We start from the raw sequence: 26,573 nt of genomic DNA, 5'->3' as shown, positions 1-26,573 counted from the left end.
TCGATTTTGGAAACTTAACCCACATTGGCTGTCTTTGATAACGAATGAAGATAAAATTAAGAAAGATATAGGGCATTTTATTGAAGTGAATAAAAAAGGTAATAATTTGGCTCTGTTATGGGACTCATTAAAATCCTATTTGAGGGGCATCCTTAATTCTGAGGTGATTTTTCTCCGAAAACAGTTTGCAAAGCAGGAAAAACTGCTGAAGGAGGAGGTCAGAAAAAGTGAGAAGGATTTCCAGGGGAATAGATCACAAAATTCTTTAGATAAGTTTAAACAGGCACAAGAGCGGTATAACAAATTTATTTCTAATAAAGTAATGCAAAAACTTCTTTTTTTGGACCAGACAGCACACTGCGAGAGCGGGTTATCATCTAAAAGGCTTATACAGAAAGTAAAAAAACAACAGGAAGTAAACAGAATGCAGACAATTAAGAATAACGCTGGGGAAACAGTATACAGTCAAAGTGAGATTAAGGAGGCATTTTTACAGTTCTTTCAAAGTGTGTACACCTCTGATTTAGAGGAGTCTAGGGCTAATATAAAGACATATTTAGATAGTATTGATATACCTAAACTGCAAACGAACAAGAAAGATCAACTCTCCTCCCCAATTACGATTAAAGAGATAGAACAGACAATATCCTCTACAAGACGTAATGCCTCACCCGGCTTAGATGGATTACCTTTAGAGATATATGAAAGATTTGGTGCTATACTCCTCCCTCTCTTGGTAGAGTTATGGGAGAATGCACAGATTGTGGGACGACTTCCCGAGTCTTGGTATGAGGCAGGTATTGCTCTGATCGGGAAAAAGAATAAAGATCTGGCTGAAAGAGAATCTTATCGCCCAATCTCGCTCTTGAATGTAGATGCAAAATTAATGGCCAAATTGCTGTCTAATAGATTGAAAATGGTGGTTCCATTTTTAGTACATCAAGATCAGTGTGGCTTTGTGGGAGGGCGCCACATTGGAACTAATATTAGGCGGCTCTTTATGAACTTGCAGATGGGTCGGGGGGGGTCCCGCACCATCCTGTCGTTGGACGCTTCGAAAGCCTTCGACAGGGTGGAGTGGGACTTCCTCTGGGAAGTATTGGAAAGGTTCGGATTGGGAGATGGATTCGTGGAGTGGGTTAAACTTTTTTATGTTGATCCTAGAGCCTGTATTAAGATAAATGGGGATTTTTCTTCCTTTTTTTCTTTAACAAGGGGCACTAGACAGGGGTGTCCCCTGTCCCCTCTTCTATTCGCCATGTTCATTGAACCTCTAGCAATCAAGATTAGGGCTAGTAGAGGGATCGGAGGGGCAGGGGTTGGAGGCCCAGATGATAAGATTATGCTTTATGCCGACGATATTCTCCTCTGTCTTAAAGATTCGGGAGAGTCAGTTCCGACTGCATTGAGATTGATCAATGAGTTTGGTAGGTACTCCGGCTTTGAGATTAACGTTCAAAAATCAATATTGATGCCTCTAGACGATGATTCATTGACTAATCTAGGACAAGTAGATCTGAAAGTCTCCTCAACTATGGAGTACTTAGGTCTAAAGATCGGTACCAGGGTGGGCGATTACATAGCACTGAATCTGGTTCCTCTATTGACCAAGTTGAAATGCAAGGTTAATACTTGGAGCTCCCTGCCTCTGAATAGAGCAGAGAGGGTTACCTTAATAAAAAGTATACTATTACCACAACTGTTATATGTGCTATGTAACTGCCCATGCTGGATCGATAAGAAATGGTACGCCTTTATTCGGGCCATTATTAATAAACTACTATGGGGGAGGAAAAAAGTACGTATCAAACAAGAATACCTGATGAGGGATAAGTGTAAAGGAGGTCTCTCCCTCCCGTCTTTTTATCATTATTTTTTAGCTGCTCAAATCCAGTTCCTAATTGAAAATAAGCATAGCACGCTGTTTGAGACATTTTCTGGTATGGTAGGGAGGAGATTTAAATCAATTTTTGCCTTGCTGGAGTCAGGTCAACTAAAGACTCTCAATAGGAAAGAACTTCCAATAGCAGCATTGCTGATAAATACATGGAAAGAGGTGAAGGGGCTTCTAGGGATTCAAGGGGGTTTTAATTTTACACCTTTATGGGGTAATCTCAATATTCCAGAGTTCTATAAAATGGAAGAAGTTATATTTTGGGAAAAAAGGAATATTACCTGTTTGGAGCACTTGGGGAGGAACGGGGAATTACCTCCGTTCCAACACTGGGTGGATAAGGGTATCCTTAAGAAAGGTGAGTTATTTAGATACTGGCAGTTGGCCCACGCATATAGAAGGGAAAAAAATAAAGACATATTTAAGGTAGAGGGAAGTAGTAAGTTCACATTATTGATAGAGTTAGGAGTAATGCCAAAAAATTTAGCTAGAATATATTGTTTTTTTCGGAATAATATTGATATGATAATGGGGCATACTAGTCAATCTAAATGGTCCAATCAGATTGGAACGATTACTGAAACACAATGGGGGGAGATTTATAAGAATGTGATTAGGAGCACGATAAGTCTAAATCATAGATGTACACAATTAAATATATTATATAGGACACTTTTTTCTCCACAACTTATGTTTAAGACTGGGTTAAAGGATAACTCAAACTGTATGAGATGTAAGGCAAACAATGCTGATGTTCTCCATGTTCTATGGGAGTGTCCGAGGATTGGGAATTTTTGGAATGAAATCTATGAGTGCGTCGAGGCTCAGGCAGGTTGCTCTTTACCACGCATAGTTACTCTCGGTATCTTGGGACTAATTCCAACTGATATAGGTTCGAGATGTAAAAGAGATCTGGTATTAAAAGTGTTATTTTTGGCAAGACTGGTGCTGATTAAACATTGGAAAGATGCTAAGGCTCCAGTAGTAAAGGAATGGCATCATTTAGTAGAACGAATAAAGACATATGAATGTGCATATGAAAAACATTATAGAAAGGGGAGAGGCCTTAATGAACTCTGGGACCAGTGGAATTTATGAGGAGGGAGAGGAATATGGATAATATAGGTAAAGGAAATAGAGGAATTGAACTTCGTTTTTTTTTTTTTTTTTTTTTTTCCGACTATCTCCAGCATGGGTGGTATGGGTGGGAGAGGGTGGTATGGTAAAATTGGGTGTTATGATAGATATGATAGAACAGCACAACATCTGCTATCAGGGCTGCATCTGCCATGAGGCAAAATGAAGAATCTCGCCTCAGGCAGCAGATGTCTGAGCCCTGAGGGAGGAAAAAAATATGGGACCTTAATGTGGGTGATTCGGGTGGGGGTGGGGCAGAGAGGTCTGTTGTGTTATGAGAGGTCTTTATGGCTTAGGAGCACTGTTATTAGTTTACTTGATGCTGTAAGTGACTTTGGATTTTATGGGTGCAGTGCGGAGATGTGGTGCTGGGAGCTAAAGACATATGACAGAAAATTCAACAGTCATGGGTGGGAGAAAACATAATGATTACCTCTTCTTTTGGAGCAGATCGTCACCTGTGAGATACTAGATGCCACTAATGTCTGTGTCACTAACTGACTGCAGTAATGGCCAAAAATTAATTTTTACAAAGTCTACTGCATCAGGTTTTATAATGGCAATTTGCATATACGGTACTCCAGAATGTTATAAAGAGTGATCAGCTTAACAGCAATTAATTGCAATGTCAATATTTGCCTAGAAAATGAACTTTTTCCCCCAAAACACATTTCAACTTCATTGCAGGCCTTTCTTATAAGGAGCAGCTAACATCATTTCAGTGATTGCTCCAGTAACACAGGTGTGGTTGTTGATGAGGACATGGTTGGAGATCAATTCTTCATGATTAAGTAAGAATCACACCACTGGACACTTTAAAAGGAGGCTGGTGCTTGGCATCATTGTTTCTCTTCTGTTAACCATGGTTATCTCTAAAGAAATATGTGCAGTCATCATTGCACTGCACAAAACTGGCCTAACAGGTTAGAGCATCGCAGCTAGAAAGATTGCACCTCAGTCACCAATCTATTGCATCATCAAGGAATTCAAGGAGAGAGGTTCCATTGTTGCCAAAAAGGCTCCAGGGCGCCCAAGTCAACAATCTATGGCATCATCAAGGAATTCAAGGAGAGAGGTTCCATTGTTGCCAAAAAGGCTCCAGTGCCCCAAGAAGGACCAGCAAGCGCCAGGACCGTCTCTAAAAAGTATTTCAGCTTTGGGATCAGGCTACCAGCAGTGCAGACCTTGCTCAGGAATGGCAGCAGGCAGGTGAAACCATTCATGTGTTGCTTCTCAGCCAAGGGAATCGGCTCTCTCACAGTCTTGCCTAAAAACACATCCATGAATAAAGAATGGTACTAGAATGGTACCAAAACATAGAGATTTTGGGTCCATGGCCTGGAAACTCCCCAGATCTTAATCCCATTGAGAACTTGTGGTCAATCATCAAGAGACAGGTGGACAAACAAAAACCAACAAATTGTGACAAAATGCAAGCATTGATTGTGCAAGAATGGGCGGCTATCAGCCAGGATTTGGTCCAGAAGTTGATTGAGAGCTGCCAGGGAGAATTGCAGAGGTCCTGAAGAAGAAGGGTCAACATTGCAAATATTGACTTGCTGCATGAGCTCATTCTAACTGTCATTAAAAGCTTTTGTTACTCATAATATGATTGCACTTGTATTTCTGTATGTGATAAAAACATCTGACAAACACACATAAAAACACAGGGCAACAGATCATGTGAAAATATAATATTTGTGTCATTCTAACTAGCTGTTAGCACATATAGGGGCTCATTTACTAAGGGCTGGGACAGTGATTTTAAAGGGGTTTTTGGCATGCAACACAAATTGGGGGGGGGGGGGCTCGCAGGCATCAGAGGATTGTGGGGGAAGAGGAAACACCTTGCCTCTGGACAGCCTGGCCCACAGGAGCCCTATTCCTGTGCACTGACACCCATCAGTTGTTGGGATAGACAACAGTGCTTCACACGTCGCTAGGTACTGAAGAATGGGTCCCCCTGTTCAATTTCTGGGTAGGAAAATTGGGCATGAGGACAGAGCTTGCCTTCTATGCCTTGTCCTGCCCTGTGGCTGGTGAGCACGTCTTCAGCACCACCGGAGCTGTCATCACCGAGAAGAGGATCTGTTTCTCCACAGCAAATGTGGACATCCTAACATTTATCAAGATAAACAAAGCATGGTTCCAACGCAACTTGGTTTTGACAGTGTCAGAATAAGTTCTGCATTTCCAAAACTTCAACATAAAAGTTTTTAATTCCGAATTCCCATATCTTACAATTTTTCAATTCCAGATTTGCGGCACTTCAATTTCAAATAGTTTAAGTCCACCAAAGGAACTTTACGTTTTGAAATGTTTCCATTCCACATTCCCATAAATTCAATGTAATAATTGTGTCTGAATATCCAAAGTGCCTTTAACTGCAGTGAAAGGAAGGGTTTGTTGTTTCTTCGTTACTTCTTTCTCTGTAAATAAATGGGTCTGAACACCCAGAGCACCTTTACCCTCTGTGACCCATTTTTATTTTATTTAATTTTTTAAAATTATTTCTTAGTTTATATTTTTGGGATGATAAAATAAAGTCCCCAATCACTTCAATGGGGTTAGTGTCCAGGTCAATGTTCATCCCAAAGTCTGGCTCCCGTGTTTTGTTGGGAAATTCGGATGAACCTGTTGAACCTGAATTTCAAACAACCTGCTCATCTCTACTCACAAATTACTCATATTTGGTCCTGAAAATTACCTGATATGCCTGTTTTCAAACCATCTATGTGTAAAGCATGAAGGACCTTTCTGTAACAAATGCTGCATTATGTATAATATAGACATAAGCCACATTCTGTGGCAAAATTTAATTTTCTTCTTCTGTTTGCGTGAGAAGGAAGTTAGCAGCCTGTCACAACAATTATGTCATCTTTCTCCAATGTTAGCAGAGTGCTGGTTATCGTTATATAAGATTCCTAGAAGTGATTTCCTCCTTCTGATGAAAATAAACATACGCAGGCTATAGTCCGAATTAAAGCGCAACAATAAAGCTATAGTGATTTTACCGACCAGTACATCAAGTAGCCAGGTTACTTGATGGACCAATATTGAATCTGGGATTTGGGAACATTCCCCTCTTATTGCGGTACATATAAGGACTAGCACTGAACCCTGGAGTTGGGTATACTCCTTTCTCACCGCATGGAATCTTGACTGATTGTCTAAAACCCTGATTGCTGTACGAGTTACTATGTTTGTTACTATGCTGTGCTAAGGGCATTGGCATTACTGTACTTCATTTTGACTGATTATTTAAAACCCCTGGGGCAAGAGTTATCATGTCTCTTACTATGCTGTGCTTAGGGCACCACTGCATGTCATCCCTTTATATTGTCATATATGACACTCTAGTGTAAGTAGGAATAGCACCCCTCTCCCTATGTATAGGGACAGGTTCCAGCCCCCAGGCACTAGGGCAGTGGTGGCGAACCTATGGCACCGCTTGCGCGGTCACTGCTCCGAAGCCGGGGCTGCACAGGCACGGGCCTGCTGTTCTGCGCGCCGAAGATGGTGAGTAGGAGGAGAAAATAGGCTACCGGGGCGTGGAGTAGCCGCCTCGTGTAACATCAGATGCGGCTACTCCACGCCCCAGTAGCCGCATAATAAAATTAGCATAAAACTTTGATAAAAGTTCCAAAAAAAGTGCGGGGACGTGAGGATAGCCCTTGATCCACCTACCACACGATCTACCTTTATAGGTAGATTTGTGGTGGTAGGTTCCCTTTAAAAGTGAAATATGGCGCTCAGTCCAAATCAGTTGGACCGTCCCAGGACATGTTCCCTAATATGTGTCGCATGGAAGCCAGCGCAGCTGCGCCACGATCTCAGCGTAAACACTTCTTAAATACTTGTGTAACCCATTTTAGCCATGAAGAATGTGCACGGTCTGGAAAAAGTCAGACCCTTAGTAAATGTGCCTATAGTGTAAATGAACTACGGACTCATAGGGCTTATCAGCACTTGATAGGAAGCAGCCATTGCAGCTTTGAGGTAATCTGAAGGGGGATAGCAAAGAAACTACTGAATATAGGTAAGAAAGATAATAGGCAAAGTTGTTTTACATCCCAAAAGCTATTGATTTGGCCAGCTTGGCCAGCAGGATATGGAGACACTCAGTTACCTTCACTGTATGTACACAGTTCAGCATTCAGCTCTCCAGATTGTGCCTCACCTACTGATTCTCATATGTAGTCTTTGTCAGGGCCTAACAAGACCTGTGACCTGCACCTGTGGGTTTTACATAAACCAAGGACCGAAGCCCGGATGGAGTAGGAATCCCACTATTAGCCTACTCCATAATATGCAGGTCTAGTACGGACATTACAAAGGTGTCTATGCTAGCTAAGCCAAAATAACAGACTACTCCTGCTTACCACATGTCTGCATTAACCCTTAGGTAACTGCAGACAAATCCATGACTTTTTGCCCAACACCCTTCATTTGCCTGTCCTGCCAAACTTCACATCTCACTTTCTTACAAACTGTATATAAATTCTTACTACACAGTCAAGTATTTTGCCCTAAAAGTTTTTATTTTTTGCATGTTGCCCTGAAATAACCAACTTTTTAGCCCTCAAGCACACTACTATGAAGATACGGCATGTGTTAGATGTATTTTTCTAAGCTAGCAAACATCCTAAAGTATTTTTATGTAGACCCTAACCGGCCTGTACCTGAAGCCTGTACATTATGCTGAAACATAAATATTGATGCAGGTCCTAATTCTGTCTGTATTTGCAGCCTATGCCATCCACACAGGTGTCATCCGCATGCAGTCCTTATTTGCGGGTCAGTTGCTAGGTAACACAATCAGGGTCAGCCAGTACCATTATAAGCCAGTCTTTTGGTTTTTGCAGTCTGCAAATAAGGATGACGTACGGGACACATCTGTGTTCGTACAACTCAGATACAGAACACACGTGACACATACTGGAGACAAGTCCGGGCTACGGACCCGTTGCTTACATCCTGTATAAAACAACGTCTAGAGTACATGTAGCCTGAGAGCTGACCATCTACTTAGGAGTGGGCTATGTACATTTACTTGTACAGGCGATCCCCTACTTAAAGACACATGACTTACAGACGTCCCCTAGTTACAGAAGGACCCCTCAGCCCACTGTTACCTCTGATGACGCTCTCTGGATGCTTTCCTTTAGTCCCAGACTGCAATAATCAGATGTAAGTTGTCTGTAATAAAGTTTTATTGATAATCATTGGTCCCATTACAGCAAAAAAAATGTGAAAACTGAATTGTCACTGGAACAAACAAAAAAATTTGTCCTCAGTTACAATTATAAAATATACAGTTCTGACTTACATACAAATTCTACTTCAGAACAAACCTAAAGAACCTATCATGTACGTACCCAGGAAAAACCAGGGGACTGCCTGTACAGTATATTGTGCTGACCCCTAGTGGCTGAGGAAATGTAGTGCAATAACTTTCAATATCCATTACAAGCAGTCACTGGGTTACATACAGGATAGATTCTTTAGGTTTGATCTGAAGTTGAATTTGTTTGTAAGTTGGCACAGGTATATTTTATAACTGTAGTATCAGGCAAAAATTTATTGGCTCTGTGACAATTGGATTTTCAAAATTTTGTGCTGTCATGGGAATAAGGATTATCAATAAAACTTCATTAAATACACCTTACAGCTGATCACTGCAGCCTGGGGTTAAAGTAAAGCATCCAGAGAGCTTCACCAGGGATCACAGTGGGCAGAGGTCCGTCTATAACTAGGGGTTGTCTGGAAGTCGGTTGTCCTTGAGTTAGGGAGTGTCATGAAAAATCCCCAACACATTAAGTAAAAATTGCTGTGTTTTTATCACCTCATTTCCAAAAAACTGAATAAAAATGTGTCAAAAAGTTGCACATACCCTTGAAAATTACAGCACATCATACAAAAAAAAGCCATCGACACTGCGTTGCACGACACCTGCTCAGGAGTTGGCAGTTGCCATATCCTCATCAGCAGAATGCCGAGGCATTGTAGGGAGGTCATACAGGCGCATAGAGGCCCCACACACAATACTTAGCTTCATTTTGTCTTATTTTAAGGACATTACATAAAAGTGGGATCGGCAATGTTTTTTTTCCACTTTAATTTTGACTCCAAATCCAGGCCTCCATTGGTTAACAAATTTGATTTCTATTGATGATTCGTTTTTGATGTGCAACATCCCCCACCGGGGCCTAGCCTTTTCTCTGGGCCTGGAGTCAGCCGGGGCCCGCAGTACCTGAGTGGCTGGCGGTTGCGGCCTAGGCACGCTAGTGTCACGGTGCTTGGTATGGGGAACCGGAGGGCTGTCCTACAGCCTGGCAGGTCTCCAGCAGGTGGTGTTGGCAAGAAATGATGAGTGAGAGGCTGCTATAGCGGATCTCCCTGGGGCAACCCTTTGGTGTCTAGAGTATGGGTCTCTGTGTAGTGGACAGGGTGCCTGTGATGATGGCAGCTGTAGTAGCAGGGACCAGACGGAGGCAGAGGTTGAACAAAAACAACTTACAGTTCTTTATTGGAACCGACAGGAACCGCTGGAACGTGCCTTTAACAGAGTAGTGGATTGCTGAGATGTACTTGGAGGGAGCCACAGGATGTAGAGCGCCAGCCTGGATGCAGAGGGCAGGCTGGGAGATAGCTGTGTCCTGGAAGGATGCTTCAGCTTTATCCTGGAGTGCTTCAGGTATCACCCTTGAAGGTAGGATGATACCCCTTTCCTCACTAACTCTTATCCATTAGCTCCACTCTTCAGGCAGGGGCTAGGCTCTTCCTGCTCTGGTCTGGTATGCTAGCTGTATAGAGTTTAGACTGGGGTTACTCCAGTCTGCTTCTGCAGACCCCTAGGTCTGACTAGAACTGGTCTCTTCTCTCTCCTGAGAGAGACTCCCCTCTTCTGTAAGTTTCTTGACAGGGTCCTGTAACTCCCCTGGTCAGGTGGTGGCTGCTCCTCCAATTACATCTCAGCTCACAGAAACAGTGTGTAACACATGTGATTGTCTGACACAAATTACATCACACAAAACACTTAACTCCTGCCTTGCCAGGCAGGATCTACTACTGCAGTGTTCCCCTGTGTCCTATAAGGACTATGTAGTGTTATGTAGTGACATGCTGTGGGGCTGACTAGACCCTACACAGGCTGCAAGCTACATGGTGGGACGTATTCGCAACCACTCCTCCGCCTTGCATCGGCGAGGGTGTTGCAGATGTTTTTTATCAGCATATTCAACTTTGTACAGAACAAATTCAATAAATATTTCATTCATTAAGATCTAGGATGTGTTATGTGCTGACCATATGGGGGAAGTACACAGCAGGAATGACTTGGAGATGAGAAGTTACTGTCCCTAATCCGAGCTACTGATTCATGCTGTGTACTGTGGAAGATGTGCATAATATAGATTATGTTGTGCAATGTGCAGCATAATATGTATAAAATGGTGCACATCCTCCATTCTCTAATGTGTCAGGTAAGATGCCAGGGCCCCCTAACACGGTTGGCCCCATAGCAGCTGCTATGGCTGCTTCCGCTGTAGTTTACTCCCCTGTTGAAGCATAAGAGAGCACTTGTCCACACTCATACACAAGCTTCCATCTTGTCACGTCTTACTGGCAACATCTCATAATCTGTGCAATGAAAAAACTCCAAATGAAATGAAATTCAGGGAAAATTACTAAAAATAAAATTGAAATCATGTCAATAGTCAATATTTATGGTTTTTGATAAATAGTGTACATTTTTTTTATTTATAAAACGTGTCATGTTTGATATTATAGCGGCAGGCCCGTTTATATGAATCGTCTGTTCACCAGGAAGAACATGTAGTAACAGCCTCCCAGTTCACCTGCGAAATGACTGAGCTACCGGTACATGCCAGCGCCTAGGCTTACAGTACAAGACTGCGCATGCGTCCGCTCTCACCGTGCGTGTATTGGACGTGATGACGTAGTTCAGGTGTCGCGATCTCTGGTGGCCGCCATCTTACAGTACAGGGTTCTGCGTTCTATTGGAGGGTTTCGTTACGGCGATAGGAGCTGTACCGGCAGCCGGGATCACTGTTACCGCTCCGGGAGAGAGGCGCCAACATGATAATAGAGGACTTCGATGCGTTAAGGCACTGGCTGTCCAAGACCTTGGAGCCCATGTAAGTACAGCTTGTGGGTGATGTGCGCATGTCTGCTGCTCCATGGTGGCTGCTGTGCACCACCTCTATGGCACCGCGGGCCCGGCACACCATGATGAGTCTAGAGATGCACCGTGTGATAGGACACAATGGGCTACACTCAGAGACTGCTCCGTGTGCTGCGGTATTTATATGTATCAGCAGTGTGTGAATGTATCCTAAGGATATGGTTACATGACTGCAGTGCAAATCCCACACATAATCTGAGGGTTTCAGTGAACGGGCACAAGGATTGACTAAGTTTATTACGACGTATCAGCTGCCTTTTCTATTCTGAATCCACAAGAGCAAGTTATCCCCTCTGAATTAGAATGGTGCCTTATATCATGGCTGCTTCTTTAACAGCGCCACACCTGAGTATGGTCTGTACTGGTATTACAGCTCAGCTGTATAGAAGTGGATGGAGCTTATCTGCAATACCTTGCACCACCCATGGTCAGGAGAGGAGCTGTTTTTGGAAGGAAGCAGCCTTGCTATTCCTCCTGTGGACAAGCCATTTAAAGGGAGTCTACCATCTGGTTTTTGCATTTAGCAGGGCTGTGTGCACCTTATTTTACTCTGTCCAAACTTCTGTACTCTGTTCCAGGAGCATAGCTGACCCCTCTGGTGCTCTGCACTCGCTGTAATCAAAACGGAGTCTGTGCCCTGAACATCACCAAAGCTTATAAAAGATGTGAACATCTGCATCTCATGGCACAGGTTCTCATATAACCAATAACAATGAGTGGTACATGGGCTTCTATAGCTGCACCCTTCATGACCCATCTCACCCAGGAGCCTCTGTGGTTTCATACTATGGGGTAAAAGGCTCTTGGTGCGCTGGTTTTCCCATAAATGACATAGATCCCCTATCCACAAAATTCTTGGGGAAACCTCATTTACAGGCCACTTACACAGTATCAAAATGTTTAAAAATTCATCTATTAACAATTTTACTTGGATACTTTGTCTCTATGCTAAACGTGACCTATGATGGAAGCAGCATGTAGCAGAGGTCGATCTGTGACAAACAAAGGCTGTGACAGGATAGTCATAAAATGTTCAGACTCTGCTTCTCTGCTCTGTGTCCCATGCTGGTTGTATGCACCAGCATCTGGAGAAGGAGAGTATATCTGACAAGTGCTTTCCACTCCTACACCGATGAACACTTCCCTTAGCTTTGGAAGAGCTTATTGGACTCCGTCAGCAAGATGTGAGACACATTTCTAGCTCTTGACAAGCCGCGTGTAGCCTGTCGGTGTGGGTTGTGCACCCTTCTTCTAGGCTTTTAGTTGAGATGAATGTGTCCTGGACTTAAAGTACATACTCAGTGGTGAAGCTCCTCTGCTAGAGATCAGAGGAATGAGGCACTGGTAGTGAATATCTGCTCTCATGATAGAACTGCTAGAGTGACCAGGAAACAAGGACTATGGAGGAAAGTTGATCAGTCAGATCTTTAGTTTACAGTCTCCACAGCCCTGTGAAAAAATAAACCTTGTGTGGCTGGATTTTACCGACCGACCACAGTGCAGAGAACAGGACTCTGTTTGTAGTGATATGATACAAGGGCTCCCTACTTAACTGCAAACCAGAAACCCTGAACGGGTGTAATGTGCTGTGCGCACTGTCCATTTATCACACACCAGACCCGGTCCTGTGCAGCCGGTTCACTCTCACAGTCAGTAGGATCTGTAGGCATCAGCTGCTCTTATTTGTACACCGTCTATCACATGGGAAGTGTTTGCACCTAGCATTGTGTTTGTATACTTTGCTAGCTAGAAGTTTAATTCAGTTTATTAGAAGAATATGCTGACATTTATAAACTAGTGGAAGATTTATTCCTTGACTGTTTCCTTCTTTATTACAGTTGTGACGCTGATCCATCAGCCCTCGCAAATTACGTAGTCGCATTGGTGAAGAAGGATAAAACTGACAGAGAATTGAAGGCGCTGTGCATAGACCAGCTGGACGTTTTTCTTCAGAGAGGTAAAACCACACGCTATATTGGTGTTACATCTTTGGTTAAAAGGGTTATATTGGAGTGTTATATCAGTGACGAGCCAAAGGATATGTAGATACTGATGCATGGACTAACTAGCCTCACATCCCTATATTCAATGTATAACATGAACTAAACAGCGGGAATGTGCATAAAAAATGGCCAAAAAAGGATAGTCATCAAATATATTGTCACATAACTCCTTACTTTATTGAAATGTAGGAGCACTAACATAAAAACATTTAAAATCATATGGCCACATGTGCCGTAACACAATGCATAAATACGTAATATGCTCACAGCCCCCAATAGGTCCGGTATGGACCAACACTGGTGTGGATCAATACAAGGAAATCCCAACCTGCTAAGACTAGTTGTATAAACAATGCAAGTTAATCTAGAGAGTAAAGTGGCAAGTGCTTGTTAAAGTGATAAATATGTATCTTATACCATAAGCAGTCAAACACATAAAGTCCAAACAGCATAAAAGTGATATCACCGTGTTAAAGTTGGGGGGTGGAAAGATAAATCCTTATCATAAAACCTACAATCAGGACTGATCACTTAATTCGGGTGTTGGAACATCATCACAGGTCCTTTAGCTGGCAGGCTGTAGGAGCTGTAATTCTGTATAGAGAGATATATATAGATATATATATATATATATATATATATATATATATATATATATATATATATATATATATATATATATATATATATATATATATATATATATATATATATATATCTCTGCTATGGCGACCCCCTGCAGCGAGAGTCCTTGAATGGTGTCATTTAAGGTCCCGCAGCAACTAGTGTGTGCACTTGTGTTATTGCGTTTTTGCTGCGATTCATGGCAAAAATGCTATAAAATCGTGGCTTTAGGCAACCCCTGTGTTTTTGTTTTTCCAAACCCGCCAGGGTCACGACCCATCGGTTGAAAACCGATGCTTTAAATGGTTAAGTCCGTTGAGGACATTAAGCCAAAGTATTACATGCTGGTGGTATGTGTAGACATGTAAATAGGTCTGTTCTTATTGGGCTACTTCAGACTATGTTCTGTCTGGGCATACAAGTTTCTCGCTGTATGATATAACACGTTGGGAATTGCTTTTTTTCCTGCTTTTTTAGCTAGAAGGCTGCATAGCTCTACCTAAAGCTGATTGATATTAAAGAAAATCTACCATTTGATGCATTATGAAACAAACATACCTTGAGAATGCTGTAGCTACACTTATGCAGAAGCATATCTTGTATAATCCATGAGCTGAGTGGTTTTGCTGAAAAAACTATTATAAAATTATGATAATGAGGTGCTCTCGCTCCTAAGCTGGGGCTTGGCTCTTCTCCTCTCACATTAAATATGTACTGCTTGAGAATGATGTAATCACTGTGTTGTGCCTGAGGTGCAGAAGTAATCAATCCCTGCACCATCCCCCAGCTGCTGTGTATGAGTGATCCAGCTCAGGTTGATTTGTCCTGTCTGGACAGTTCAGCAAGCTCCACGTGTCATGTGTTTAAGTATGGCAGCAAGTAGCACCCAGCTTTCCCATTGTCCTTAATGTTATAATTGTTTATTCAGCAAAACCACTAAACGCGGATATTAAACAAGATATGCTTCTGCATCAGTGCAGCTACAGCATTCTCAAGGTATGATTGGTGCACAATGTATCAAATCAAATGGTAGATTTCCTTTAAACATGACAGCGCTGTAACCCTTTCATTTTCATGATTGGGGGAGGTCCCAGAGTTGAGATTGGTCATAAAATGGTGGCATATGCGAGCATTATGTTATTATTTTGGAAAATGTTGCATAACCACTTGGTTGGTTCAACAGATTTATCAAGTGTCCCAAAGTTAGACAGTCTTGGGCTACGCTCACCACTGTGACAAAGGATTAATTTTGCTTACGTTTTTGTCCACAACTATGTTTTCATCAGTTATGCTTCCATTGTTCAGTTCTTTTTTTTCACATGTCTGTAGAGGGATGAAAAATAGCCCTCTGGTGACAGGTTCTTTCTAAGACTGGCTTGTCATACTCCGCACTCCCTATTAGCAGAGGCAACTTTGGACATTCCCCTTTTTCTGAAATAACCCCTTTATAGAGGGAACACTCCTTGTAAAATTGTCTGAAACCTTTTGATAAATGTTGCGGAGTGTATGACGGTTTTTTGGCATAAATTAGATTTATAAATTCTTTTTGTCCTTCACTTAAATAAAGCATTCACCTTGTCATATACCAAGTTGACAAGAGTATAATGTAAAGTTAACTAAATCTGAAGTATGAATTTACAAATGTAATACTATAAATTCTTTTTTTTTTTTCTTTTAGAAACTCAAACTTTTGTAGACAAATTGTTTGAAGCTGTGAACACAAAGAGCTATCTCCCACCTCCTGAACCAACTTCAACAGTCATTGTAAAAGAAGACCCATTAGAAGACCTAGAAAAAGAAGTCCAGATCGAAGAGGTATATTTAAAAAAAAAAATGTACACAGTTTTGCTGTCTAATAAATTCATTATGGTAAAAACTTATACTTTCACACCTGTAATTGTAATAATGAGTAATTCTTTCAAAAACTGCAGATAGAGAAGAGAAGATTCTGGTTTGTTTATCCATAGCAGCAGCATAGAGGACATTATACAGCAGTACTGAGTTGTGAAATGCAAATTGAGGAGCATAAATAACAAAAAAGACAGCAGAATCTGTGCCTCTATCTCTCCCCAGTAAAAACATCAATAGGCTGCAGATGTAACCTAAACCAAATAAGACAAGTACATTATCATTGGCTACCATCCAGATGTGTTTGATGTACTAAAACACATCAACGGTACACCTATAGCAGCTGAGAAAAGGATATTTTATTCTATTTATCTTTATAGTCTAATCTAATAAATATTAAATTATTATCAGAGTATGAAAAGATTTTTGTATCTGCATTTTATGTTTTCTAACTTCTCTTTTATTTCAGGTTCCCAAAGATGATGAAAAAGAAAAAAAAGCTGCAAGAAGAGTAAATCATAGCCCACAGCCATCAAGTACACGACACAGAGATACTAAGTAATTGCACACTTCATTTTTTTTTTCTTTAAAGAGGACATTACCTCTTGTCCATGGCTTTGCTTCTTTTAATAGATGATATTCCAATGATTTCAGTACAGTTATGGTATTTGTGATTAGCTGAAGAAACTAGTCATTAGGTGTAAATGCTACTGCTAAATGCTTTTTTTCCACTGATCAACCAAGTATCGTTTTCCTCCATCCTCTGAGTCAAGAAGTCAGGCAGCAGCGGCTCTCACAGCTCACTCACGCCCCCTCTCTTCTGACTACGTCGCTGTAACTGATCAAGCCGTTCTCTCCCATGCACAGTGAATAGACTAGGGGACACCTATGCCCTCTGCCTTGCTGCACATTTGCAGCTTCTTCCAGCTGATCTCTAGGCAGTGAGCAAGGTAATTCGCTCCAGAGTTTGCATACCATTGCACCTAATTATTTAATTGTTTGCCTCCTCTTGCTACTGGGCAGGAGCACATCAGAGCAAGTGAGAAGCCCACACTAGTGAGGGAGTTGCTTGAGCAGTGAGTGATGTAGTCAGAAGTTTCTGCAAGACATCTTGACTCAGAGGATGAAGGGAAACTCCCTAATGACCCGTGAGGTACATTTTTGAACTTTGTATGTGACGGCACAATTGATTTTTATAACATAAGAATCTACAGGAACCTGATGATTTGTTATTTTTGTTGTTAATCCATTGGTAAATATTTCCCCTAAAAAACTCTCTAGCATCATTAAAGGGGTATTCCGGGAAATGAACATCTCCTACAAAAATCCATAAGGTTATGAATAAATGAATATAACAAAACTCAATGTCATTAGTCACAAAATGGAGCTTAAATAGTCACAAAATGTTATGGGCTTTTTAAAGTGGGCAGAAACTACATCTCCCATGATCCTTTAGTTCTGTTACAGCTCCTCCCCCTTATGCTCTGCTCCCAGTGATGATCTAAGAGACTGTCCTGCTCTGTTACCATAGTAATGATGTGTAACTGCCATAACTGCACATTTCTTCACTGAGATGACGTCTTACCACAACACTGGACATACTGGATGCACTGCAACGAACCAACTACAGCCAAATGTAGTGGTGATCACATGACCTGCACAGGCAGGTGCAGAACATGTGATGTGGACATGTGACCAGCCTCTGTGTCCTGTGTCTGCTCCGTGAAGAGAAAATCAGAGGACGGATTAGAGGGCTAGTAGAATTTTGTTGCTTCATTACAGTGTATGTCCACAACATTTCTCTGCTTAGGGGAGCAACATTTTAAATAACAACTAGGTACATATCATCTTTTATTTTAAGGATGCATTTGTATATGAATTATGCTTATTCCTGGAATACCCCTTTAAATCTACACTTTGCATTCCAAAGAATGTAATAAAAACCATGTGAGAATAGACAATGGAGAATACAAAGTGATCAAAATATATGGCAGTCAAAAAATAATGCAAAACAGTTACTTTTTTCGTTGTGTTTTCATAGTGAAAAGTAGCTGAACATCCTTCCAACTGCAGAAATTATCCTAAACAATTTTATAAACTATTTGAAGCCTTTAACCTATTGTACAGTTGAAAACTACAATTTGTCTTGCAAAACACAAGCCCCATGTGTGGACTTCTGGAAGATTAAAAGTTATTTACCCTTTCTGCATTTAAACGCTATTTTTCTAATTTCACAGGGAGAATACTAGAAAACGTAGTAACTCTGACAGAGAGGGCGCGTCTGCCACCTCTTTCCGATCAAGCGGCCCAGAGCAGAAACAAGATGTTGATACTACATCCGGTCGTCTGAGTGGGAGTAAAGTGCAGAGCTCAAAGAATATAAGGTAAGAGAATCATTGTTTTTGTTGAAACAATTTTTTCTTCAAATTAAAAATTGAGATTTCTTGAAACTATTGTTTTACTCAAATTATGAAGACAGGATTAGTAATAATTTTCATCTTTTTCCATAGTAAAAGAAATAAGCAGACCTGTGTAACGGCAGCATGTTACAGCTCCATACTCCTAGTAGCAATGCAATTTGGCTAAAAAATTAATCCATTTCTTGGTTGGAAGCATATTACACAGCTTTGACTGCTTAACCCTATTAGCCAAATGGCATTGCTGAGACTACTAGGTCTGCTCAAAGGACACGGATAGTAAATTAATGGGAGCTCTGTCTGTTACTACCCCCATCTTGGGCGGTGGTTGACGGGCCCACGAGTGTACCTTATTAGCCAAATGGCACAACAAATATTCTTGTAGCTGAGATTATAAAGGAAAGCATGATACGGTAAAAAATACTCTTTAAAAGGGACACTGTCACCAGATACTACCCTGTTAGATGGGTTATCCAGGTATATACAAAAAAAGTATATATGGCTGGAAGAGCAAATACTTGCCTCCCTCCCTGCTCTCATTTAGCTGGGGTGCTTTTCATCTCTGCCTGAGCTCTGTTTGTTTAAAGACTTTGGGTTTTGTCCCGACCACAGTCATGCACCTACTACAGCCTGACTTTAATGCTCTCAATCCACAGGAAGTAATAGCTGATCGACTATAAACAGTACTTCCTGGAAAACCCAGTTATTAGTAAAATGTTATCTTTCTCCATACAATTAAATTCGATGCACTATAAGTGTTTTCATTTTTGTTTTAGGAGTAGAGACGACCGAAAAAAAGATGACCGTTCTCGGAAAAGGGAACATGAGCGTAACCTTCCCCGGAGAGACTCCTATCGGGATAGATACAACAGACGAAGAGGAAGAAGTCGCAGTTACAGCAGAAGTCGTAGCCGCAGCTGGAGTAAAGAAAGACCACGTGATCGAGACAGAGATCGAAGCCGCAGCAGAACAAGGAGTAGAACGAGGAGCAGAGGTGTGTGAGGAGTGTAGATTTAATGTGCCGTATGTGTCTGACATGATAGATTTACAGATTTTTGTGTTTGCCACTGCCATTGTATACTCTTGGGGGACCTTATTTATCAAGACTATATGAGAGCAAAACTGTTCTAGTTTCTCATGGCAAGCAATCAGAGCTAAGTTTGAATTTTCTATACTGCCATGGTAAAATATAAGTTGGGCTCTGATTGTCTGCGAGCAAAAAATTGTTCCAGTTTCTCATGGCACCCTCTTTTCATAAAGCTTCTTGATGGAGCTAATGGTAAAGTAACTTTGTAAATATAACAAGAACAAAGCTATTGTCAGCACTATGCTATTGTCATGCCCAGGACACGCTTACCACTGACAATTTGGGACACAATGAACAGCAGTAGACGTAGGGGGATATTCTAGTAATCTCTGATGCTGAAAGAGATGGTCGAGTAATGGAGGAGCGTCTGTAATCTTCTTGCCTATATAGGGGCTGCCCTGCCCATTAGTGAGAACAGGTTCCCCTGTGCTTGAGGGTGCCCATTCTCAATTCCAGGGGTCCCTGCAGTTGGAACCTTAACAATCAACTTGTTTTCTCCTGTCCTGTATTTATGTGATACCTTATAAAATGGGGACAAATCCAAAAAGTCTTTTGGGTACTTTATTATGATTCAGTATTTGTTAATGTGCCATTTTCTTTGTGTGTGTGTATATATTTATATATATTTATCTTTATTTTTATTATTTTGTTAGACAAGGATTCTGGAAAACCCAAGTATAATCTTGAGAGGCCAGAACCCTCAGAAGATGGTTACCAGACTAGTTCTACAGTGCCTCACATTGGAACGGCACATTATCCTGTACCAACTCTAAGCAGCACCATCACAGTGATCACTCCTTCACATCATGGCAATAATTCATCTGAGAATTGGCCTGAATTCCATGAAGACCAAGTGGACCGCAGCAACTATATCAGACCGCCAATGCCTAAGAAGCGCTGCAGGGACTATGATGGTATAGATTTTTCACTCCTAACATTATCTGCATTGTATATCATTTGAACAATTGGCTAGTTGTGTCTTTACACACTGCTGTATGTCTGTAAAGACAACTGTTACCATCCGCATGTATCCGGACAGATTTTGTTGCATTGGATGCACCCATCAAATGTCTATAGAAGTGACATTGTTCTGCATCTGCAGGCATTTACTGGTTGCTAAAATATTTCATGGATGATAATGCCATTACATTTCCAGAGCTAAACATACACATACATGTGAACAAGAGTTTACTGTCTGTAGTGTATGATCCCTGCTCACACTAGACTATGAATACATGCCTACATTTTCAATTCTATTAAAGGGGTTGTTCAGGCTATAAAAAAAACCTATATACCATAGCTTGGTGGGTTTTAAAAACAAAAATAAAACAAAAACATTCTTACCTCCTTCTAACTCCCACTCAGTCAGTGGCGAACCCCTGTTTGTTTACAAACTCCTCAACTACTTCCACTCACCTGACACAGCATTGAAACTAAGGGCTCATTCACACAAACGTAATGGGGACTGATATGCAGGATAGGCTTTTTGGGGTTTTTATTGTCTGTTTATATAGCCTCCAAAGGCCTGCCATATGTATGTATGTATGTATATATATGTATGTCTGGGCACCCTCTTTTAATCAATAACAGGAAATTTGAATCCTATTTCTAAAATACTTGTAGTTCTGCATATGTATCTTTATGAACCTGTAACAGCATTATTTATTTTTTTTCTTATTCTCCAGAGAAAGGATTTTGTATGCGAGGAGATCTATGTCCATTTGATCATGGCAGTGATCCTGTAGTTGTTGAAGATGTGAACCTACCTGGAATCCTTCCATTCCCAGCACAGCCACCTGTAGTAGAAGGACCACCCCCTCCAGGACTTCCACCGCCTCCCTCACTTCTGGCCCCTCCCCCAGTCAATTTACGGCCACCAGTTCCACCCCCAGGTCCACTTCCACCCAGCCTTCCACCTGTTACAGGTATATTTCTAGTCATTGTATCTGGAGAGGGTGTGGGTGACATTATAATTGGGTCTATCAGGTTCTGCAGGGCTACCTGGCAGCCTTCAGCAATATTCTTTGTCACAAACTAGAGCGAGCATTCAGCACAGAGCTAAGCTTCACTCTTCTGCATGCTCAGCAGCTGCCCGTCAAATATCTTCTGTGCTCCCATTGGTCTGCACTGCGATGCACATGTTGCCAACTCCGCCTCCCTTGTTCCTTGCCCAGCAACAGGCAACTGTCACTTACACCATAACAGGCGCATCATTGCTAAAGGTCAAATCCCCACCAACACCAGCGCCGCCCTTCTTTAATGAATCTGAAGGTATTATTTATGTAACTAAAATATAGTTTGCCTCTCCTTCAATCATCACTTTCCACTTTCTTTTTATTATGCCCTATTTGCTCTTCAGTCTCACTAAATGGGTCTGCGCTGTGTCAGAAGTGTCTGAGTTCTAGTTCCTTATGGCAACCAATGAAAGCTCAGCTTTGGCTTTCCCACAGCAGTTTATAAAATGAAAGCTGAGCTCCTATTAGTTGCCATGATCAACTAGAACTGTTTTGCGCTCACACTTCTGAAAAATTTCCACCAACATTGTTTTTGGCTGGGCTCTCCTCATTACAGGTGCTGACTAACGATCCCCTTTGTGTTTTCTATCTGGTAGGTCCACCTCCACCCCTTCCACCTTTACAGCCTGCTGGAATGGATGCTCCTCCCAATTCTGCCACAAGCTCTGTCCCTACGGTAGTGACTACTGGCATCCATCATCCTCCTCCACCGGTTGCTCCACCTTCGCTTTTTGCTGCAGGTAAATCAATTGTGTACTGTTATGTAAGTGATGTCACTCCTTGAAGGCACACTTTAAATATTTGAAAATATTATATGGCACATTACACCATTGTGGAGTTTGACTAGACCGGTCTTCTGCGCCAAATTTATCACTGTGTATGATGTTTAATGAGAAACCCGAGTTGTACTCCGCACATCTATTATTTGGTCTAGTTCTGTAAACCATGGGACACTTGGATAGAAACTTGTATTGTAAAGTAGCTTCCTATTGAAATGATGCAGCATTGTGGGATACTGTGGCCTTGTACTGTGTGTTCAAAGTAGTCTGAAGTTTCTGTTGCTAAGGTCAGGTTTATGTATATTCATGTCTACCCTTGTTGTGCTATGTCTTCAGGGCCTATTCCTTTATTCCCTGAAACGTATGATGGTGATGGTTACAATCCAGAAGCCCCAAGCTTAACAAGTTCATCAAGACCCGTGTATAGGCATCGTGTACATGCCCAAAGGCCAAATTTGATTGGCTTGACGTCTGGAGATATGGATTTGCCACCACGAGGTACTATAATAAAAACAACTCTTAATATGGTGCCATTATATTTTGCAGTGCTGTACAAATCATGGGGTACATGTAAGAACAAAATGAGACGGCGCAGTCAGATGTTAAAACATTTGACTTATAACTTAGTTTTGTTTCATATCACTAATGAGGGCCTTGTTCAAGGAGCATATACCGTATATACTCGTGTATAAGCCGAGTTTTTCAGCACAAATGTGCTGAAAAACGTCACCGCGGCTTATACACGAGTCTATTTGAAAAAAAAAATACCCACTTAAAAAAAATAAACTTATATACTCACCCTCCAATGTCGGCGCGGCTTACCGATGTCCCCGGTGTCAGCGTGTTCAGTCTTCTTTTTTTCTCCAAGGCTCCTCTTCTTCTTGCTTCTTTCATGGACGCGGCCATGTTTTCTTCTAGCAGGCGCATACTATGAAGTGGCCGCTGTTGACGTCATAGTATGCGCGGCCACGAAGAAAACATGGCCGCGTCCATGACAGAAGAAAGAAGAGGAGCCGTGGAGAAGAAAGAAGACATCGGGGACATCGGTAAGCCGCGCTGACATCGGAGGGTGAGTATATAAGTTTATTTTTTTAAGGCCTGTGGGGGCAGGCTGGCTGTATACAACTGGGGGCTGGCGGGCTGTATACTACTGGGGGGGTTTGACCAATGCATTTCCCACCCTCGGCTTATACTCGAGTCAGTAGTTTTTCCCAGTTTTTGGTGGTAAAATTAGGGGTCTCGGCTTATACACGAGTATATACGGTAGTCTATGTACAAACTCGTTATCATTCCTTCGTCCTCAATGTCTATTCAGTTTTCAGCAGGGGGCAGCAAAGCGCTGACAGATCAGCAAGTACACATTGTAGCCCAGCTTCTGGAGTTTCCACTAAGAGATTGTTACCTGACAAGCAAATCGGCAAATTCTCCAAATGCATTCACTTAAGGGCCTCCAAATGGATTTGTTATATTTTGTTCTTATTGTATTGTATTTTTGTTTAGAAAAACCTGTCAACAATAATGTGCGAATTGTAGTGGATTCTGATTCTCGGAAAAGAAATCTCACACCTGCAGACTCTGGAATACCTCTGAAAAAACCCTGGTTTGACAAGTAAGTTGGGCAAAGTTAAGTTGCTGTGCTTCGACGGGTGGTTATTTATATCCTTCTGCACCTTGTGCTACACACTGCAAAGGAAGATGACTCCTGTGCTAGAAAGTTTATGTAAATTAAAAGTGCAATGGAGGCACTGCAGGTAAAAGTCCCAACAAACACTGCAACCCCCACAACAATGGTATCTAAAATATTTTATTCCTTGTGGTCTGCCTTTTATTAAAAAGTATACAAACATACTTCAGTGCTGCAGATATCCTCTAAATAAGTGGTCTGTTATGTATGTTAAAGTTCAATGAGTTGAGGGTATTCTTCGTATTCTAATGAAGAATATTTTCCTTAAAACCTACAGGTTGCTGTTAGCCCCTCCTTATGTTTCAGTATAGCAATTTTTTTATGCTCCTGTGAATACTCCCTGGATGGATGTAATGCACCAGTTATTGACTTTTAAATATATATACAGGTGGTCCCCTACTTAAGGACACCTGACTTACAGACAACCTATAGTTACAGACGTACCCCTCTGCCCACTGTGACCTCTGGTGAAGCTCTCTGGATGTTATGATAGTCCCAGACTGCAATGATCAGCTGTAAGGTGTCTGTAATGAAGCTTTATGAATTATCCTTGGTCCCATTACAGCAAAAAAATTTGAAACTCCAATTGTCACTGGGGCAAAAAAAAAAAAATTGTCTGACTACAATGATAAAATATACAGTTCCGACTTACATACAAATTCAACTTAAGAACACACTTACGCACCCTATTCTGTACGTAACCTGGGGTCGCCTGTATACATTTCCGCTGTATGTAGTGTGGCACCCAGTCACTGTGCAGTGAGCAACAGTTGTCTCACCTCACCATGGATGTACACAGCGAAATATAGGACATGTCCTATACTTTGCTGTTTTACAGCGGCTGCATTGCACTGCTCTATGGAGAGGGGAGGTGCTCATCCCTCTTTCTCTCCAGGGGTCTTATGTATGCTTGCCCAGCCATTTGTGTGAATGTACCCAAACTTAAATTGTACCAGTCCAGGACTTGCAGCTGTCATCCTTTCTGATATGTTGATGGCTTTTCTTGTCTTACAACGGAAGGTTGTTCTGAGGGGATATCCCATTATTTCCAAGATAGATTTAATTATTTATTTTTTTTGCTGGCGGGATTTTCTCCCAATACATTGACAATAAAAATATAAAAAAAAACTCAGTAAAACATAGTAAATTTTTTAAATGCACACATGTGCTGTCAGTAAAGATTGTTCTGGACTTGCTATTGACTTGCACGTTGTTAACCAGTCTTATGCTTTTCACAGGCCAAATTTCAACAGAATGAATGCCCCTGGCTTCCAGAAGAAAGTGATATTTGGAAATGAGAATACAAAGCTAGAATTGAGGAGGATTCCTCCGGAGCACAATAACATCAGTAAACTGAATGAACATTTCAGTAAATTTGGGACATTGGTGAATCTGCAGGTATTTTTGTTTTGCATCCTACTCTTTTATAGTTGTGTGTGTACAATCCTAATTAGTCACAAGAACAGGTTATATCCCTATGTAGGGATGGTGCTTTGTTTGAGAATGGGCTTGGTTATTTCACACTGCTGTATTAACAGCAGGAAGGATTCATAGGACAACCATTCTAGTGGTCAGTCCCACCCCACCTACACACGTGGACAAATTGTTGGTACCACTTGTTTAATGAAATAAAAACACGGAATGGTCACAAAAATAATTTGAAACTGACAAAAGTAAAAAAATTTCTCTGAAAATAAAAAAATGAAAGGCAGACATTGCTATTCAACCATGCTTCAATAAATGAATCATGTGAAACAGGCCTGGACAGAAATGATGATTCCCCTGACAAAAATGTGAGCAATAGGACATGTTAAATCCCTGTGTGTCCAGTTAGCATGACAGATGTCTACAAACTTGTAATCAGTTAGTGGCCTGTGTATAGTTGTGCAGCTTCTCACTGTGCTGTTTGGTGACATGGTGAACATGGAAAGAGTTGTCTCAGGAGCTTAGAAAACCATTGTAGACAAGCATGTAGGCCTTCTCCAAGCAGATTGATGTTCATATGACAACAGTTGCACATATTATTCTGAAATTTAAGATCTATGGCACTGCAGCCTAACTTCCTGGATTTGGCCGAAGGAAGACAATTGATGACAAACCAAAGACACAAATAGTAACAAAAGTGCCCAGAATGACTTCTACCTTTAAGAGATTAAAGGTGAACTTCATGCTCAAGGAACTTCATTGTCAGATTGCACGTCGGGTTTGAGCTAAAGTGGAGTTAATGGCAGTCGACCAAGGAGAACACCATTGCTGAAAGCAAATCATAAAAAAGACTTGAATTTGCAAAAGTATATATTGACAAGCCACAAAGCTACTGGGAGAATGTCCTACGGATAGATGAGACTAAAATCAAATTTTTTGGCAAGGCACATCAGCTCTATGTTCACACACTGAAAATGAAGCCCATCTTGAAAGACCACTGTCCCTATTGTGAAGCATGGAGGAGCCTCTGTTATGTTCTGGGGCTGCTTTGCTGCATCAGCCACAGTGAAATCTGAAGACCATAAAAGGAGAGAAATGTGCTGCCCAGTCTCAGAAAGCTTGGTCACAGTCGCAGGTCGAGTCTTGAAAAATGACCCTAAACCCACAGCTAAAAACGCCCAAGAATGTCTAAGAATAAAAGATCAAATTTGAACAGATAGAAAGACAGATGTTATAGGGAAAATGTGAAATTTATTTATTAAATGTCAAACATAGAGATTAAAAACAGATAAAAATCCCATGGCTAGTGAAAACAGAACATGGGATTTTTAAGTGTTTTTAATCTCAATGTTTGACATTTAATAAATAAATTTCACATTTTCCCTATAACATCTGTCTTTCTATCTGTTCAAATTTGATTTACTGTTTCAGATGTTATTATAATTTTGTGACCC

At 41.3% G+C, this 26,573-nt stretch overlaps 1 protein-coding gene across 3 annotated transcripts in view; it reads left to right on the top strand.

The window, feature by feature from the left end:
- The first annotated feature begins 10,978 nt into the window (after positions 1-10,978).
- RBM26 (RNA binding motif protein 26) overlaps positions 10,979-26,573 on the top strand; it is a 32,881-nt gene continuing 17,286 nt past the window's right edge. For all 3 annotated transcript variants that reach the window (XR_011853124.1, XR_011853123.1, XM_072135408.1), the window contains exons 1-12: positions 10,979-11,190; positions 13,076-13,194; positions 15,543-15,679; positions 16,182-16,270; positions 17,950-18,096; positions 18,906-19,123; positions 19,870-20,130; positions 20,902-21,141; positions 21,828-21,971; positions 22,347-22,508; positions 23,511-23,619; positions 24,933-25,092. Coding sequence is in view for 1 of the 3 variants with exons in the window: in XM_072135408.1 (XP_071991509.1) it covers positions 11,132-11,190; positions 13,076-13,194; positions 15,543-15,679; positions 16,182-16,270; positions 17,950-18,096; positions 18,906-19,123; positions 19,870-20,130; positions 20,902-21,141; positions 21,828-21,971; positions 22,347-22,508; positions 23,511-23,619; positions 24,933-25,092 (1,845 nt within the window). In the remaining 2 variants the exon portion in view is untranslated. The remainder of the gene's footprint in view (positions 11,191-13,075; positions 13,195-15,542; positions 15,680-16,181; positions 16,271-17,949; positions 18,097-18,905; positions 19,124-19,869; positions 20,131-20,901; positions 21,142-21,827; positions 21,972-22,346; positions 22,509-23,510; positions 23,620-24,932; positions 25,093-26,573) is intronic.

This window comes from Engystomops pustulosus, chromosome 2, assembly GCF_040894005.1.
Source record: "Engystomops pustulosus chromosome 2, aEngPut4.maternal, whole genome shotgun sequence".
NCBI classification, from domain to species: Eukaryota; Metazoa; Chordata; class Amphibia; order Anura; family Leptodactylidae; genus Engystomops; species Engystomops pustulosus.
This window is presented reverse-complemented; position numbering and strand designations above follow the sequence as displayed.